The sequence below is a fragment of the Rhopilema esculentum genome, chromosome 21, assembly GCF_057945365.1.
Source record: "Rhopilema esculentum isolate cy_ngs chromosome 21, ASM5794536v1, whole genome shotgun sequence".
NCBI classification, from domain to species: Eukaryota; Metazoa; Cnidaria; class Scyphozoa; order Rhizostomeae; family Rhizostomatidae; genus Rhopilema; species Rhopilema esculentum.
The window spans coordinates 3,882,743-3,900,351 of NC_142835.1; the positions used below are offsets into that span (position 1 = coordinate 3,882,743).

The following is a 17,609-nucleotide window of genomic DNA, read 5'->3' on the forward strand; positions in this document are numbered from 1 at the left end:
ACAGGGAAAGGGGGCAAATGCTCCTTGAAGATAACCAACCGCTTATTTCACGCCAAGATCAGCAACAGAATATACTCTAAAGAAGCATGAAATATGCATCCAAATGTTTGAGCATTGCTTTTTATGTCCTTTATGTTCTTTCCCCAACCCCCCCTCCCACAAATACCTTTTGATAATTTGCAAACAATCCAATGATTTTGCCGACCATCGAATGCAAATTTGGGGAGGAGGTTGTGGCACTCCTATATCCCCATTATCTAGCAAAGTTTGATTCAAGAAAAATTCAGTTTGAAAATTTTCTACCACGAAAGAAAGGGAACAGTTTGTAGGAATATCATTCAGAGCAATTTTTATTCAGAGCACTGTAAGTTCTACAGTGATCACTGTTTGAGCCCATTCTCTTTAACATTGACTAGATCTTTAACTAGAACATTGATCATTGATTCTATCTCATCAAGGAAGCAAACTTGCTGAATTTTATTTTTGCTAAAATTCAATTGTTTTTCAAAGGTCTGTCAGTATTCCCAATCATTTGAGAATGCTGGGAATTTAAAGCCGGTTGTAGCCTAAACATAATGCTAAACAAATTTCATCAATGACAAGTAAATAGTCTGGAAAATCGGTACAGCCTTTCGCTCAGGGTTATCAACATCGAGAGCTTTTGTAAAGCATTGACAGTTTTATTGGCCTGCACAACGAAGTTGATTCTTAAGAAAGGAGCTATCATATGCCTAATCTAGATTACCATTATTATTGCCAATGTCTTCAAAGTTGGCTACAAAAATAGCTAAAAGCTGATTAATATCAACAAACTAAATACAGTTTGCATTCGTTGTTGCACCTTTCGCTAAATGCACTTTGCATTTGTTGTTGTGTTCACCTTTGACAACTGTAAATGATTTTCATTTCACAAATTGTACGGGGTTACTTCTCTCAGTTAATTTATTTAGGATTAATTTTCATCTTAAAAATTCCTTGCTCTTTCAAAGATGTGATCAAGGGTAGAATTGATTTCCCTATCATGTAACACCAATGGAAATTTCTGTAATAGTAAAGCTTTTAATCAAATTTGTGACCTGAAAGAATCATTTCAACTAGAGATGTGAATAAGTGAGTAAGTTTTTGTTGGCTTTTTTGCACAAATCCTTGACATGTCTTTAAAATTTAACTTTTAACAAGGTTGACACTAATAAGTTTCTTTTATTCACTCCCATTGATGTCGAAATTCCAATATTAAATATTGTTTCGGTGTGCTTATATAAGTAGGTGGAATCTATTTTTCATAGTTTGGTTTCATTTAATTTCAAGATAGCATGGAAAAGAGGAGTCAAAAACAAGAAACTTATCAAATGCATCATTCAACTCTTCACTTCTCTTTTGATCCACACCTAGAAATTCCGCACTTGATTCTATCAAATTCAGCATGGCATTCAAAGAAAGTGGTACCGTCAGCATGTTTGAAAATTCTTGTTTAGTAAAGGCCCCATAATTGATCCCATCGGTGCTCTGATTTTAATTTCTGTCTAATCACTAGAGGAGCTATTTTCTTCATTATTTGTCCATTTTCAGTTTTTTACGATTTTAAAACATTTTAACAACAAGATCTTCAGAGGAGAGAGTGACATAATGCTTGCAATCCAGATGTCACCTCGGTGGTATCACGTCACCTAGTCTTTGTTTAATTTGAAATAAATACTTGCAAGGGCAATCACTTGGAAAAGTCTTTGTCTGGGTGCGTAAACATTTTGGCTAAATTATCTGATATTGAGAGGAAAGAGCTGCTGCGTGGTTAGACAAATTCTATCTAAATCATTTGTTGTTGCGAATGCGCCACCAACGGCAGCAGCCATGTTTGTTAGGGCCCCCGTGTCCGTGTGATTTGGCGATAACATAGTGGAACGATGCTGAAAGGACCGAGAGTATGACGTTTTGTGTTGTGTTTAGCAAACATATGTTTTAAATATTTCTGTTAGGTTTCAGAGAAATGATCTAAAGTTATGATCACTTATCAGCTCGTCGCAAGACTTGGTGTGTAGTAACGTTTGGTTTGCTCCTAGAGACAACTATTTTGGTAAGTGTCAATCAAGGCCTAAACTAGTGTCTAAAGTTGCCTATGTAGGCCTTGTTATAACATTAACGTTCAAAAAGATTGGTTTGATGTTTTAATGATTTTATTGCATAACGAAATGCATCAATGAAATCTGAGATCGAGTTACATGTTCAGAGAGCACAGGATTGAAAATTGTCGTGTTATTTCTATAATTTTCACCTAAAAAAGTTACTGATGAATGAACAATTCCACTAAAGAATTTCAAAGTGGTGTGATCCTCATTCAGTTTTGGGATGGTTAATGCTGTTGCGGCATGAAATATCATGAAATATCAAGCCAAACTGTTTTAGTCATTAATACAAAAAAAATACATTTTAAACAATTTAACAGGAACGACTCTTTGAATGCGTAAAATTACAAAGTTAACTGGCTTGCGAAGTATGACCATACGTCCGATTAAAATCACCAGGGAACGATTTTATATTTAGGTATAGGCCAAATCACATTTTATATTTGCAATACGCCTAAGCAAGCAGGTTTTATCGTAATGGACCAAGGCCTTTTCTTTTCATATTTATATAGTATTCTTTTTATGCCTTCCCCAATGTCCATCCATAAACAAATTGTTTATGCCGAATATTTACATGCCTATTGCAAGCAAAGTCCATGTGATGTCTGTTTTTGGGGCTGTTATTTGATAAATGACACCTTAGTTTAATGTAAAGGTTAGGTTTAATGCTTTAAAATTATATGCCATTTTAAGATGTACATGGCAATATGTTTATACGAGAAACTAACTAAATTGTCAGAAGACAAGAATATGTCACTATAGGTTAGCAGGTGCTTAGCAGGGGTCAAATTTTTTAAGGGAAGGGGATTGAAGGTGAAAATTTTCTACCAATTCTGAACCTTCTGAAAAGCAGAGAAATTCTATGGCAGTTCTTGATGAGATGTTGCTTTTGCTTTTGCATTATCATTTCAGGCATTACTTTATCGTTTTTATATTCTATTTCTTTATATTAACCCTTATTATACTGTTCTGTTCTTGCTTTGATATAGAATTCAAATCAATTGATAACTTGTAATCTTTAACAATTTGCTTACCATTCAAAATATACTTGATTTTTCTTTATTACTATTATTAGATTACATTATTCAATATTTAGGGTGCTTAGCTCGAGAACTGTACTGCGTTCCAGTTCCTGTGTTAAAACTATTGGTTATATGGACTGTAAATTAATATATGATTACCTTATTGATTTTAATTTTTCACTAAGTTTCTAAATATAAAATGAATTTGAATGTCATTTGGGTGCAAATTACTGATCAATTTGCGAACAGAGGTTCTATTTTATTTCAAATGTTAGTATGCAGCACTACACTATGCTTGCATCTGCAGTTCTCTGCTGACTGATTCCTTGCTCTGCTTGCTGAGTAGGCAGCTGAAAGTCAAAGCTCTCTCAAAACAATATAATCTGATACAATTTTGAAACTGTTGTGGCCCTATGTATCACCACACCTAGTATTGGCTTTAAGCTTATGCTTTTTGTACCAAAATACATAATCTTAGTCAGTCCTTTTCGTTTAGCGCGTGCGATCGCACCCGCACACGCCTGCACACGCGCAAGTTAAATTGCGCGTGCTTTTGACCACACGCGCAAACAGGTGTTTTTGCAGTTTTCTGTTAAAGGGCCTCTCCAGCCAAATTTTGCACTTGCATTTTATTGGCAATTTTTATAAAGAAGTTGAGCCTGCTGATCACGAATTCGTTATTTGTTTTTCGATATTTTTTTACAGTTTGTGAGATATAAGCTCTTGCATTTCGATAATTGAATTGAATTAACCGACAAAAATTGTTGGTTTGGTGACACTGTGACGCAATTTTGACGTCACAGTGTATTTCGGATAGTCTCGCCTCAAACCGAATCGAACGACGGTGATTCGCAAATTGAACACTGCAAGTGATGGTACTCTCAGTTCTGTTCCACCAGCTTTCAGTTTGAGCATTTCAGACACCAATTCTGAAGCCTTTAGTTGTTCATCGTTTCTGGAGAACAACTGAAGTGACAATTTCGATTAATTATACGCGAGGGAAGAGCTGGAACAGGAACTGGAACTGGATGCAGTTATCAACGCGTGACCATGAGTCCTTCGCGCTTCGGTGGAAGATATACGAAATTCATGGCGAACGAGAGCCGCACATTGTGACGTCAGAATGTCACCAAACTGATTCGGCTTTTGTCGTTTTTTTTTCTCGGAAAGATGCAACTTTAAAGCCTTACAACTTCTAAACTAATTGGAATTTTGGAAAAACAATGACTTTGTCATAATACACGCACCAGATGCTAACTTTTAAGTCATTAAAAAAAATTTTTTTTTTGCTGGAGAGGCCCTTTAACATCAATTTCCCATGGTCTCATGATTGTTTATCCTTTCCCTTGTTACTTGATTCGCACTTTTGACCACAATATGATTTTTCCAATTTTCGGAAGTGATGTTTGGCTTTTGACTGAGTGCTCCATTCAACTTAGCGTCTCGTCTTTCAGCTAAGTCGCCATTAGCATGTTAAGTGTAATAACTGATTTCCTGTCAAAACGTAATTAGGCCCTGAAAGCAAGTAGCTGTTGGAAACAATTTTTACTTGCTCTTGTAACTTTGGAGAGTGACGACGACTTTTAAAAGATGGCTGCTAAGGGCAACAAAATCTGTTATGTATTGATTAATTGAGTTTTGCTCTTGCACGTATTCGAGTGGCTTTTCCCATCTTGCTCCTTTTACCAATTTTATCAGGTTTGTACTTCAAATTTTCTTACAAGTGCGATCGCACGCGCAAATTTTTTTACATGTGCGATTTGCCACACACGCGTAATTTTGCTCACGAAAAGGACTGCTTAGTGGACAGGTTATGCCCAAAACAGACATGAATGCTGTAATGTGTTTGAAAGTCCTAAAAGTTCAATCATCAATGATCTAGGTGAACTCTGCCTCTCTAAGAAAGTGAACCATATGTTGAAACCTGGATGTAACTTCAAGGGATTCCACCTGAAAGTCAAGTGACCATTAATGATGCAATAATGCCACCTAGTTAATTGGAATGATGCCTTTCAATTGTGTTTTCTCAAGTAATTTTGCCTATCCAAACAATGCAACTAATTCAGCTGGATTTTAGGTTGCATTGTATGGAATCAGTTAAGTTGGATTGAACCTTGAAAATGTTGAAAGCCTGTCTCATGACTTTGTGGCAGAAAGCTTAATCTAAATTGAAGGATTCTAAGCATGGCTAGTTAGGACATCAGGGTAAGAAATCTGGCCCCAATGTTGTAATTTCAATGGTGCAGAACTTTAGCATTTAAAAATACAAAACAAAACTTACTTTGAGGAAACTTTCCCTCTCCTCCAACTAGTACTTCAAATTTTGGTACACAATGTCTTTAGTGGCATTATGTTGATGTCAGGAAATTAAGTTGTTTTGGTTGGTTTAAGATTCAATTTTTTGTCATAAACATTGTTGCTTTATTTAAAGGTTCCACTTTAAGTTTCTAAAACTTAATTTAGATTCTTCTGAAAAATCCTAATTTTAGATCTTTGCATAAGATTTTTTTCTTTGTTTTAGATGGAAATGCCAAAAATGCCTGGCCGGCTTGTTCTATTTATATATTTGCTATGGATATCAAACCTGATCCAAGCAATGGTCATCAGTGCAAAAGTCATTGTGGTAATATTTTGCATTTAATCTATGCATATTAATTTTTCAGCATCTTGTTTTAATCGTAAAATTTTCTTTGAAAAGACTGACTCAAATTTTACAGTATTGTGGTTAATATTGTATAAATTAAACCTTGGTGTCATTTTTATTTGTCTGAAGTCATTACTTTGGGGGCTTTGCCTTACAGTACTTTAAGGTTTTTTACATGATTTAAGAAACAACTTATTTAAGTATGAGCTGCCATAACTGTTCAAACAACATTAAGGTTGATGAGCTCATAGTAAATTATAATTTGAACGAACAATGCCTCGTTAGTAGGAAATCTTTTTTTAGAGTTTATTAATATGAATATAAAACATAGAGTCAACTAAAATTTATGTTTTTGTTTGCTCAGGAATTCAATGCAAGTATGAAATCCATTGATGATCAAGAGGCAAAATTTGGAAGAGCGCTGCCTGAAAATGGCATGGAGGTACCTTTTTTTTATATTGCTGTTACAAGTCAGCTTTAAACATTCATGCAATATGTAATTTAATTGCACTGTGTATTGTTAGCAAAATTAACTACACTTAGTAGAAATCCCTTATAATGATTTCAGAAGGAACAAGACTCATTCATATTGAAATTTTTTTCAGAAACCTCACAGCTTTGGCCCTTGGCTTCTGTAGGTTCCTATTTTAGCCATTGTTTCCATGCTTTTGGGACCCTGGTGTGCCTATTTCGCTTACCCATACCTGCAAATGTTTGGCACAAATTTACAATTGAAGAATATTAAAGCCTTCCACTGCTGCATTAAGCTTATTTAAGCTTTATTAGGCCTGTGAAGTTAAGCTCTTAAAATCCCTTGTTTTCAGTTTCTCCTTATGCACTATAATGTAGATTATTTAATAAGTTAATCTTTTAATATTTTGGAACTCAATTATGCTTGATTTCTTTGAATTTTATTTATTAGTGTTGAGTTTCTTTGTCTGACTGTTTATTGATTTTTAACAAAATGTAAATTTTGAATCTAATTGAAGGGTAAACATTTAGCTTTATTTGAAAGAACTATTCAGAAAGAACTATTCAGAAGAATTATATAGAAAGAACTATTTAGAAGAAGGAGAGTCCAAATGTTTTTATGAACAGGGAAACTGATAGCAATTGGGGAATTGAAGACTGAGTGTATGATAAGGATGTGATAATTAAGAAAAACAATTAAATTGAAGAGTTGCAAGGTCTTTTTATATGGAATGGCACCCCACTTTGAAGTTGCCCTAGGTGCCATATCTTAGATACACCACTGCATGTTTGGGAATGTACATGAGTGCTCATTATACCAATTCATTTTCATGTTTTTATAGGGGCTATTGCATAAGCAACTTAAGAATGAATATGGGTTATTGCATATTAAGCAATTCAAAGTCCAAATAGAATCAAGCTTTATTTGCCCTTTCTCTAGGGGTAAAGTTTTACATCTCTGTTTTAGGGCTATCTTGTTGTGGCAAAACCCCTGAATGCATGTATACCAATACAGCCACCTCCAAAAGGACTTATGCTTAGATATGTTAATTTCTTTGCTCTAATTGAAGAGTCTGGTTGTGACTACAGTCAGAAGGTAATTTGTCAATTTGTATGTAAATGAAAGTCAAGATTTTTTTTCAATTTTGAAATGAATTTTTCATTTCTATTATAGAAAGTAGTTTTTAAACTATTAAGAAAATTTTTTTGGTGTCTCTGATTTACTAGAGTTCTGTTATTCATCCTTTCATGAATCAAGTTAAATTGTTTCTATTCAGTTCATTTGTACATAAGTGTATAGTTTGTACTATTGGTTTGACAGCCCAGAAATCAAATTTCATTCTCTTGTTTGATACAAATAACATCCTTCAGCAACTATGCACTTATTTATGTGTCAATAAATCGTATTTTTCACACATAATTCTAAAATAATTCTTTGTTCGTTCATTTTTGCTCAATTTGCTTTCAAGGTGCTTATGGCTCAGAATTCAAATTACCGAGCAGCAATAATCTATGAAAAATTTTCTGATACACCTGTTGTAATGGAAGGGGGGGAAGGTAAGGCCTATTATTGCTGTGTTCATTTTTTTAGATTCTTTTGATTGGAGCAGCAAAGATGGTACCAGACCTGTAAGACCAGTTAACCATATAAAAAGTATAAAAAATCTGAAAATGATTAAGAACACCACAACCCACCAGGAGTAAGCAAAAATAACAAGAAATTAATTTTTAATAACTAATATTTGGCAGGGTATACTCATACTTCTCCATAACCTACAAAATTAAGAAACAAATGTATGTACAGTTAAAGAAAAGTTTTAATACGTGAATCATAATTCGTGAAACATAATTCAGTGGTTGAATTTAGAATGTTTCTTCTTACCTTTGTAACATCAAATCTTTTCTTCTAGCTGCAAGTAAAATCTTCATCCCTTCTGTCAACATAGGCAAAGTATGTTGTTAATCAATACCTTTTTCTTTATTGGAGGTTATTATTTTTGTGCTTTATCTAAAAGGATTGTAGAGCAATTCGTTGGTAAATGTCTGGGAACCAAATATTTCAAAGAAAAGAACAGAGAAAGTTATTAGAATATGATAATAATGGATAACATTCAAAAGTTTTAGCATCTTGTCATGGAATCCTTTCTAAGATTTATAATCAATTATTTATAAGTGATTATGCATGTCATTTGCATAGAATTAACAAATTAATAAGAATTTCTTGTAAAACATACTTGAAAGTGACATGGCAAATACAAGTTAGAAGTGACTGCTATTGATTTGAATCTTAAGCTTGAATTATGTTGGCTTTGCTATTACTCAGTTAAGTATTTTTGCATTTAGTGACAAACTTATAATTGATTTTAGTATCATCCATCTGATCATATATTTCAATGTGAGATAATGTACTTCATTTACTCTAGCCAATGAAGATTATGTGCTTATATTTGCAGTATTTCCTACAGATCAGGAAACTTGTAGAGGATATGATTTTGACATTGTCTTATCAAAATCGAATGTCAGCAACTCCCCTCATTTCTGGGTTTTTATTTCTTTTTCAGAGTGATGGCGAAAGTTTGAAAAATTATGACTACAAAACACAGTAAGTTTCTTATAGCTTATTATCAATTGCTCAGCACTTCCAACCAGTCAGTTCGGTCGGTCAGTCAGTCGGTCGGTCGGTTGGTATGTCGGTCAGTCAGTCGGTCGGTCGGTCGATCGATCGGGTGGTCGGTCACCAATTGGAATCTTCTTATGAAATTCATTTTTTTAAAAAGGTGTGTATCTTGTTAACTTCGACTGGTTTTCTACAATTTTTCTTCAATTTGAGAACCCATTATAAAATCCAAACATATTGTATCCCATCATCTCATTATGTTCTATAAAAGGAACGAAAACAGCACTATCGAAAAAATTATACAGAAATGATGGAGCAAGTATATTTTGGTCATACTTTAACGTTAACGAAAGGGCTCGGTTTCAAAGGGGGCTATGACTCAAAGTGGACTTTAACCAGAAGGAGGCTCTTAATACTACACCCCTGGTGCTAGTTTTATTTTTTATTTTAAAGCTTGGTAATAACGGTACCCATTTTTTCTGCAGTGCACACATTTATTTGCAACCAAGCATGAAAGTTCCAATTGAACTCTACCTGATACCATTTGTGGTTGTTTTTGGCGTGTGCTTTCTTTTCATGGCGCTATTTTCGGTAGGTTCATTCATGTTCTACATAATCTTAATTGTATGATTGTAACCCCGAAGCTTTTTTGATAACCCCATATTTAACCTGATTAAGATCAATTTGTTTCTTTATTTTCGTTTCTTGGCGATCACCTCATGTCTCCTATTCCAACCACATCCTACTGCAAATCTCCACCATAATTTTAATCCCTTCTTATTGCAAATACCTTTGCTCGTAGCTTTATTTTAGATACTCAACTTTTGTTCTTTTGCACTTCCTTTTGGTCTTTCCTGATACTTACGAATGTTAACAGTGTGTTTTTCAATGACGTTTCTCCACAACGCACGAACTTGTTCATCTCGATATTCATTAAAACTGAAATTTATACACCCATTTATTATGATTGGTTGTAGTCCCAAAAACCCAGCAATGAATTTCTGGGGTAATCAAGCATGGTTAGGCACCCTGGTCGTTCACAACAAAACTTTCCTTTTGTATCTAGTTTAACTGAGAAAAATGTCCCATTATTCGAAGTTAGTCAGATTTAAGTTTTGATGGAATGTTTGTGTAAGGAATGCTTTTTGCAAATCTTTGTAGAAAATTTGTAAACATTCTGTGATAGCTTTTCTTTGAAATCAAAGCAGTTGCGATTTCGTATGATTTATAAAGTCTGATGTTATTGTCATAATCCTTTAGATTGTTAAGCATCATAAATCACATCAGATTAACAAAAATTCACCGTCACGTGTTTCAGGTTGGTCGCTATTGTCGACAAAGAAGAAACATTCGAAATTCACGACTTTCTAGAGAAAGTCTGAAGTCTATTCCAACTAAAAAGTTTAAAAAAGGTTCGTTTAAGGTGTTTTGATAACGACAATTCATGTTGTTTCCTGATTTGTAATTTGAAAATGGATGTGAAAAGGCAAACATTTTACAATATACGGAAAGCTTTTTGGTCTAACACTCCTCAGAGAATTAAACGATAGAATAAGGTTCCGAAAGAACAAGATGGAAATTATATACCCAGTTGTTCATCGAAATAGTCCAACCAGAGAAACGCGATCAAACGGCCTATACCATCCTCGGTCTAGAAACATCAAGTGATTCTGCCATCGGACAGCATCTTTTAGATAGCCCATTTTAGATAGCTCAAAAGACGGCCGGTTGTCTTTTCTTGTAGCAGTTTTGGAATCAATTTACATGCAATCAAAAAAGCTGCTATTGTGTAGACAGAAAGAGCTCGTTTTTTCTCTTGGACTCCAGTGGTGTTTTTCCTAAATGCACGCGGTACTGATTGGGCAACTAAAGTGATCAGGTGCTTGTTTTTCTGATTAGCCTATTTCGATCCACAACTGGGTATATATTTGTTCTTTATATCTGTTCTTTTGGACCCTTATTCTGACGTTTTATACTGTGAGAAGTGTCAGAAGAAAAAGCTTTTAGTATGTGATAGAATGTTTGCTTTTTCAAAGCCATTTTCAAGTTCTGTACCGCCAAAAGATTTGAAATTTGTTACCTTCCAGCCCCCTTCTTTGAATGAAACCCTTTAAGGGACACAAGCTAACAAAAATTTACACATAAAAAATACTGCATGCTGCCCCATTTTACGATCAATTTGCCAATGTTTTTAGCGGTGCAAAAGACAGAAATTGTGTTGAGCTTTTTATCGCAAGCACAAATGCTACTGTAGACACAAATTGAAAACAGGAAGGTCTTAAGATGAAAAAATTTTGATACAAATGTTGATGTTTTTGCTAAAAGTATTCTAGAGAATGATTTTGTATCCGTCCCTGTCCATGTTTGTGATATATCTACATTTTGTCGGGCTTTGGCATTGAATTTTGTTCGTAATTTTGTTTCTTACGAATATTTCAAACGATACATACCTTTCGTTTACATGTCTGTCAGATAGTGCTGGATTCCCAGGGTATTAAAATGCCATTTGCCAAAAAGTTGGCCACCCCTCCCTCCCCGCCCCCTACCGTTATAGTAATTAGCAAAATGTTTAGATCATTTTCATGGCCTATCGTTATTACACCATCCATTTTATCTGAAGTTAACTTACTTGACAGGAGACGATTACGATATCTGTGCAATTTGCTTAGAAGAATTCGAAGTAGGAGAAAAGCTTAGAATACTGCCTTGCAGTCACGGTGAGTGAACATCTACCATATGCTATAAGATCATTTACCGGGTGTTGTATGCCTTTTTTCTTTTCAAACTTAGCTGGGAATGTCTCCATAAGATTGTTAGTGAAATTTCAAGATGTTAGTAAAAGCGGTAACAGTACCAAATGTACTTAATCATTCAAGAGTGTGACGTAAAACGTGAATCCTTTGCACGCAGTGTACTGAATAAGGCTTGGTTTTCTCCTTCTTCTTTTTCTTCTTCTTCTTCTTCTTCTTCTTTTTCTTCTTTTTTATTTTCTTCTTCTTCACCTTCTTCTTCTTCTTCTTTTTCTTCTTTTTTATTTTCTTCTTCTTCTTCTTCTTCTTCTTCTTCTTCTATTTCTTCTTTTTTATTTTCTTCTTTTTCTTCTTCTTGTGCCATAGCATATACTGTAGAAGTTCATGGGTTTCCTTCAGTGTCTGTCCGATCTTTTCCATCTTTCTCTGTCTCTTGCGATATTCCAAATCTCAACATCTTTCCTCATCTTCAGCCTTTCCTTCATCCAGTCAAGCATCTTCATCTTGGTACTGGGACCACAACTTTACTCAATGACTGTGATGAAGCAGATCTTTTTTTGCTTATTCCAAAGGCAAAACGTGAGAATTCGTTGACTAAAAGGACGCTTTTCTGACTCAAAAAGACCGCCAAATGTTTACAATTTCATAACATGAAATTCCGCTGTATTGTTTTTTCGGGGGCCTTTAGGTTGCACGCTTGGATATGATATGATCGCATAGGCTTGACGATAGAAACTTCTTCCGTCGCTCCTTGGCAATGAAATGTTAGATAACGACGTCTAAGGAAATGTTTACACCGTGCGGTATATTTTCTACTACAGTACTCACGCCACGAATTTGAAAGTGGGGGCTAAGGCTAGAAAAAGTAGGGGACCAAGGCTTCTTTCCCCTTTTACTGCAGCTTTAAAACTACTTGTTTCGCAAAAAGTGGGGGCATGGCCACAAAAGGTTTTATGACCTGTGAACTGTGTGTTTTGAATGTTTTATGACCTGTGAACATGTGAACGTGATATCTAGGCGGTCTTTATCTGAACAATAAACTGTCATGAATGAAAAGCCTTTCTCTATGCAAAATAGGACAATTTTACAAGGTTACCCAAACATTGCCCTTTTTCTAACCGCCTACCTGTTTTAAGAGTACCGGAAGTGCATCTAGTGCATCAAGGAACCATGCACATTTGACACTTTCGATAAAAAATAATGGTAGAGAAATTACGGGTAAACGAGATGAGATGGATCACTGGTGACTGATTTACCTCTGACCTTAGCAAAAGGAAACAGTATTCTTTAACTGCATTTAATTATTTGTTTACAGAGTGGCCTTTGGTATACCTAAAGCCCCTTTCCTAGGCTCTCTCTTGTTTATAATATATCTTGACATTTTCAAGGAAAGTTATGAGTGAAGGTGATGCACATGTGGCTCTTACATGAGACAACATGAGAAAATTAGTTCAAAGGGGACAACATGAATTTTTCAACATCTCAGAATGGACAAGACCAAACAAACTAAACCCCAACCCAAAAAAACCTAAATACATGGTCATGGAACATACGATTAGAATTAACAAAAGTAAGGCAGCTCATATAATGATACTTTCTGGTTTTGAAATAAAGAAACTGAAAACACCTTTTCGTTTTTTGCAGTTTACCATTGCAAATGTGTCGATCCTTGGTTAACTGGTGGCAAAAAGTCATGCCCTGTTTGTAATCGTCCAGTTTTGGTAGCTAAGAAATCACAGCGACAAGAGCAGTCAACATCGTCGGGCGGCTCAGTCACGATCGATAGCCATCCTCCAACTGACGACGAGGCAAGTAGACACGATACTGATGAAGAGGTAAATGAAAGGACCCCGCTAATTGCTGCTGCGCCTCGCGGGCGGCAGAGTAGTACAAACTTGAGTGTATAAATTTACAGCTTTAAGTTTAAAATAAACAAGCTAGATAGTACCAGCTTTTCACTTCAAATGCCCGATCTGCTTGGAGTTTAGGTGAAGGCTGTTATGTGCTGTTGCTGTTCATTTAGTTTTGCTATGCACAAATTCTGTCGACTTTTCAAAGACCTAGATTTATAGACTTTATCCTTAGTATTTCATATGGCAAAAATATAAGGCTAAAAACATTACTTTTTTTTCTCTGCTCGCATAGACTGCGGTCAGTATACATTTTTGAAAAATTTTGGGGACAACCAAGTCTAATGCTTAAGCTTTATGTACTTTGGGAATTGAAAAGTTACAAATAAAAAAAATTGATTCAAAGTAAAAGTGTGGTCCTCCTGTATTGCCCGAAGAGAGAGTTTTTAGTTTTCAATCTTTGAACTGTTTTGCAAAATTTTGATACTGCATTTTGGCATGTTTAAAATCTGTGATTCCTAGTAAATTTTTAAAAAGCCAAATAAAGGGCCAGCTTTATTGTCAATAACCTTTCAAGCGAAAGGAGATAATTACTGCTCTCTTAAGAGTTATTTATGTTCTCCAATGCTCACATTTAAATCAGTGTGCCTCTATGCAGAGTCATGAACACATTACGGTCACACGATTACTGAGCGGAGGAAGGTCCAAGAAAAACAATAGAAGCTCCTATAACTCACCCAAGCCACGCCCACTTTCTTTTGTTTTGTGAGGAAGGTTTGCCTTCTGGGATGTTTTTGTCCGGAGGAAGGTTAACAAAATTTTCTGGACTCTGCCTCTATGATAACTAAAAAGTTCTTTGTGGAACAACACAGCGTCTCCTCTAATCCACCAAAAGTATTTGAGTTTTTCGTTTGGCTTAACAACTTGACTTTTTAAGGAATCTGTTTTTTTAGCGTAATTTAATGTTATCTGTAAATTTTTTGCTCACTAGCCGTTTTTTTAAACTTGCTGATCCTTGAATTCCATGGTATTAAGTTCCAGGAACGGACCATTCACAAAGAATGCTTGCCTCGATTTTGCGAAATTGCTCCCTTTCGTGACACCATATTTTCAAGGCTGTTTACAATGCAAGGCTTGTGCTCTATTCTGCTCACATAATTTGTGGAATCCCCCTTACTGCGTCATATTTTGCTTCCCAACACCTGCACGCTCCTTTGCACCCACCACGCTTAAAACTGGTCTCTGATGCAATATTGTATCATCTAATAGTGAAATTGTCACAGATCAGATACAACTTCAGCAAATTCTCACGTTCACCTGCCTAGAAATGATGCAATACGTCTATCCGTGACTTTAAACGCTTATTAATTTAAATTTACCACTTGACTCTTTGTCTACACTTGTACTTGAAGTTCTACTGTGTGTCATCCCACCTCCATGCAATCGATTTCTCTAATGATGCTATTCCAATAAATAGCGTAAGAATATCTTTTTCAAAATCTAACACATCTAAATGCCTGTCATTACTAAAAGAAAGTTAATTGATGGTCGGTATAAGCTTAACACGTTTATAATTTGCAAAGAACCCTCTAAATAAAACTTATGTATCATAGTTATATTATCAAAGAAAGAGAATTTCGTTGAAATGATTTTGTATTTAATTATAAAGTAAAATCAGTTTATTGTATCATTTTATCGATTGCTTAACCGTACACAATATTGTTACCTTAAGCTCTTAGCAAAACAGATAACGTATTTTACGACGCTAGTTTTCATTAAACAGCTTTTAGCTAAGTGATTTAAGTCCAAGTGTGATCATTCATTACATTCGCGTTAATGAGCTAAGCTCTATTTCTCGCCTGTGATATCCAAGCAGTAGTGATACTTTGTGTTGTCTTGAGTTCAAAGAATTTCCTTGAGCGAGAATCCTAAGGATTGAGGCCTTGAGATCTTGTTTTCATTCATAATTGATCGAAATCCGAAACCAGATTCTTAATCCGTAATTAGATCGAAATCCAGAAACAGGCCTTTTTGAATTCAAAAATGCTAAGATAAATGCTTTGTGCTAATTGAATTGTTAACCTCGCATGATTCCTTATCATAGTTGATATACGTTGATATTGATCATAGTATCATAGTTGATATACGTTGATATTTATCATAGTATCATAGTTGATATACGTTGATATTTATCATAGTATCATAGTTGATATACGATCTAGTTGAACAATGTAATGCAACCTTGAACATCCGTTAGGAAATTAGTGATGCGTTAGGATTAATGATTCAAGAGATTCTAGTTTCGCAAAGTATCCCTTTATTTGATTCAAATATTGTTTAATCAATATGTCGTCCTATTTTGTAATACAATTTGTAAATACTAATGCCAATAAAGATACTTAATTGTTTACTGGTTTCTTGTTTTTTTACAATGATAGTTCTACCTTGTGCGATTCATATCTCTATCGTACTAAGTTTCGACATTTTGTAGAACAAAATCCGTTTAGATTCGTGGTAACAATACATTTCAAAGTAAAAGCCCAAAGGTTTTTTCTTGTTATGAACAAAGTGTTTTGAGCTAAGCCATGATCAGTACTGATGACCTTTGCTTTTTGCTGTAGATACTTCTATACTTTATAAAAATGTCGTGGTAAAAGTTCTAAGAAAGTCGAACATATGTGGCCGGAAGATGATCACCCCTAGAAATACTCGACAAGTGTCCAGGTAACAATAATATATGTAGTTAGCAGTACATAATTAAATGTTCAGGTAGTCTACACTCGGACTAGTGTTAGGGTGGCCACGTCATGCCCAAAATACATTGACCCAAAGGGAAATCGTAGAACCAGGTCAGAGATAGGGGGTTGATCTGAATGAAATATGTTATTGCTGTGAATGAAGCTTTTGCTTGGGGCTAAACCGATGTCAAAAATCTTACAAGCTGGTTACTGACGGGACTGGTAGGGTTTCCACTTCGTGGTTACTCATTGTTTCTCGTGGTTTTCTTGTGGTTTTATCGTTTTTTCCAGAGTCCTCTTCATTTGTAACACCGAGCTATTCTTTTTAAGTGCAGACCCAAAACATAAAATGTTGCTTGCCCTCCTTTTACCAAAGCTCAAGGCTTTGTATTGCTATTTCTTCAACATACAACGCTATACTTTCAATTTTAATCTCTTGTGTGTTGCCTGTGCTTTGGACATTTTCTTGTACTTCTCACAGCTTACGATAGGTCTATTGTTTCAGTTCTGTTCCGTTTCTTCTAGTTTTCCCCTTAAAATGATTTGCTGTTATCCTCAAAAATAGAAATGGGACAATTAATTGTGTCAACTTCCATGATCGCAAGTTTTTTTCTTTAGTTGTTATATTTCTCTTTGGTTTCTGTCTCTCCGTTCTCTTATTTTATTCTTAGAAGGCGTTCTTTTGTTGATAATCATTTAGTAACTGAACTTTTGCCAATCTTTTCACTTCCGTATTCTACTCAGCATGCTTTTCTCATTGACGGTTTCTTCAGATCGATCTTGCCATATGATAGTTATGGTGCTTTCAATCGTTCTTTGTTTGAATTTCTTAGAACTGTTTCCTTCATTTCCTTTTTGACAATCTTTTCTTTGCTTTTCAAACTGTTTAGTCAGTTCATATTCGGTATTATTCTACATTTTGGTGATCTTTTCATTTTCTAGCCGGTTCACATTCAATGTTATAACATTATGCTAAAAAAATATTTGATCAACCAATTTAATCTTCTTAGAATAATTTGTATGGAGCTCAAAGTTTAACGTCTTCAGTAAACACCTTACTGCTTTGGTAAACACATTTTGCTACTTTTGAGTAACCATGCAAAAGAACTTGATCCAAAATTTAACAAAATTTCATCTTCTCTGGATATCTCTTGATCATTCCCCTCTATTCGATCTCTAGTTTTGTAACTGAAATCTTCAAGGATAATTATGTGCTATTCTTCACATACGTCTTTATAATCTGCTATTCAATCTTGTCATACATTTTTTTTGCAGTTTTACAATCGTTTATCTGCTTTTATGTGGGGTATAAGTCAATCCGGTCTTTAATTTTACATTCTCTGTCACAAAATCACAGTCGATGGTAAATCAGTTTACAATTCGAAACATCTTCTAAC

At 34.9% G+C, this 17,609-nt stretch overlaps 1 protein-coding gene across 1 annotated transcript; it reads left to right on the plus strand.

The window, feature by feature from the left end:
* Positions 1-1,379: 1,379 nt before the first annotated feature.
* On the plus strand, positions 1,380-15,884 carry LOC135684530 (E3 ubiquitin-protein ligase RNF13). The gene is made up of 11 exons (XM_065200124.2): positions 1,380-2,071; positions 5,664-5,765; positions 6,151-6,228; positions 7,225-7,353; positions 7,727-7,814; positions 8,168-8,208; positions 8,819-8,859; positions 9,360-9,465; positions 10,193-10,286; positions 11,511-11,591; positions 13,269-15,884. Exons 2-11 carry the CDS (start codon positions 5,664-5,666, stop codon positions 13,529-13,531), a joined length of 1,023 nt encoding a protein of 340 aa, XP_065056196.2. The 5' UTR covers positions 1,380-2,071; the 3' UTR covers positions 13,532-15,884.
* The last annotated feature ends 1,725 nt before the right edge of the window (positions 15,885-17,609 follow it).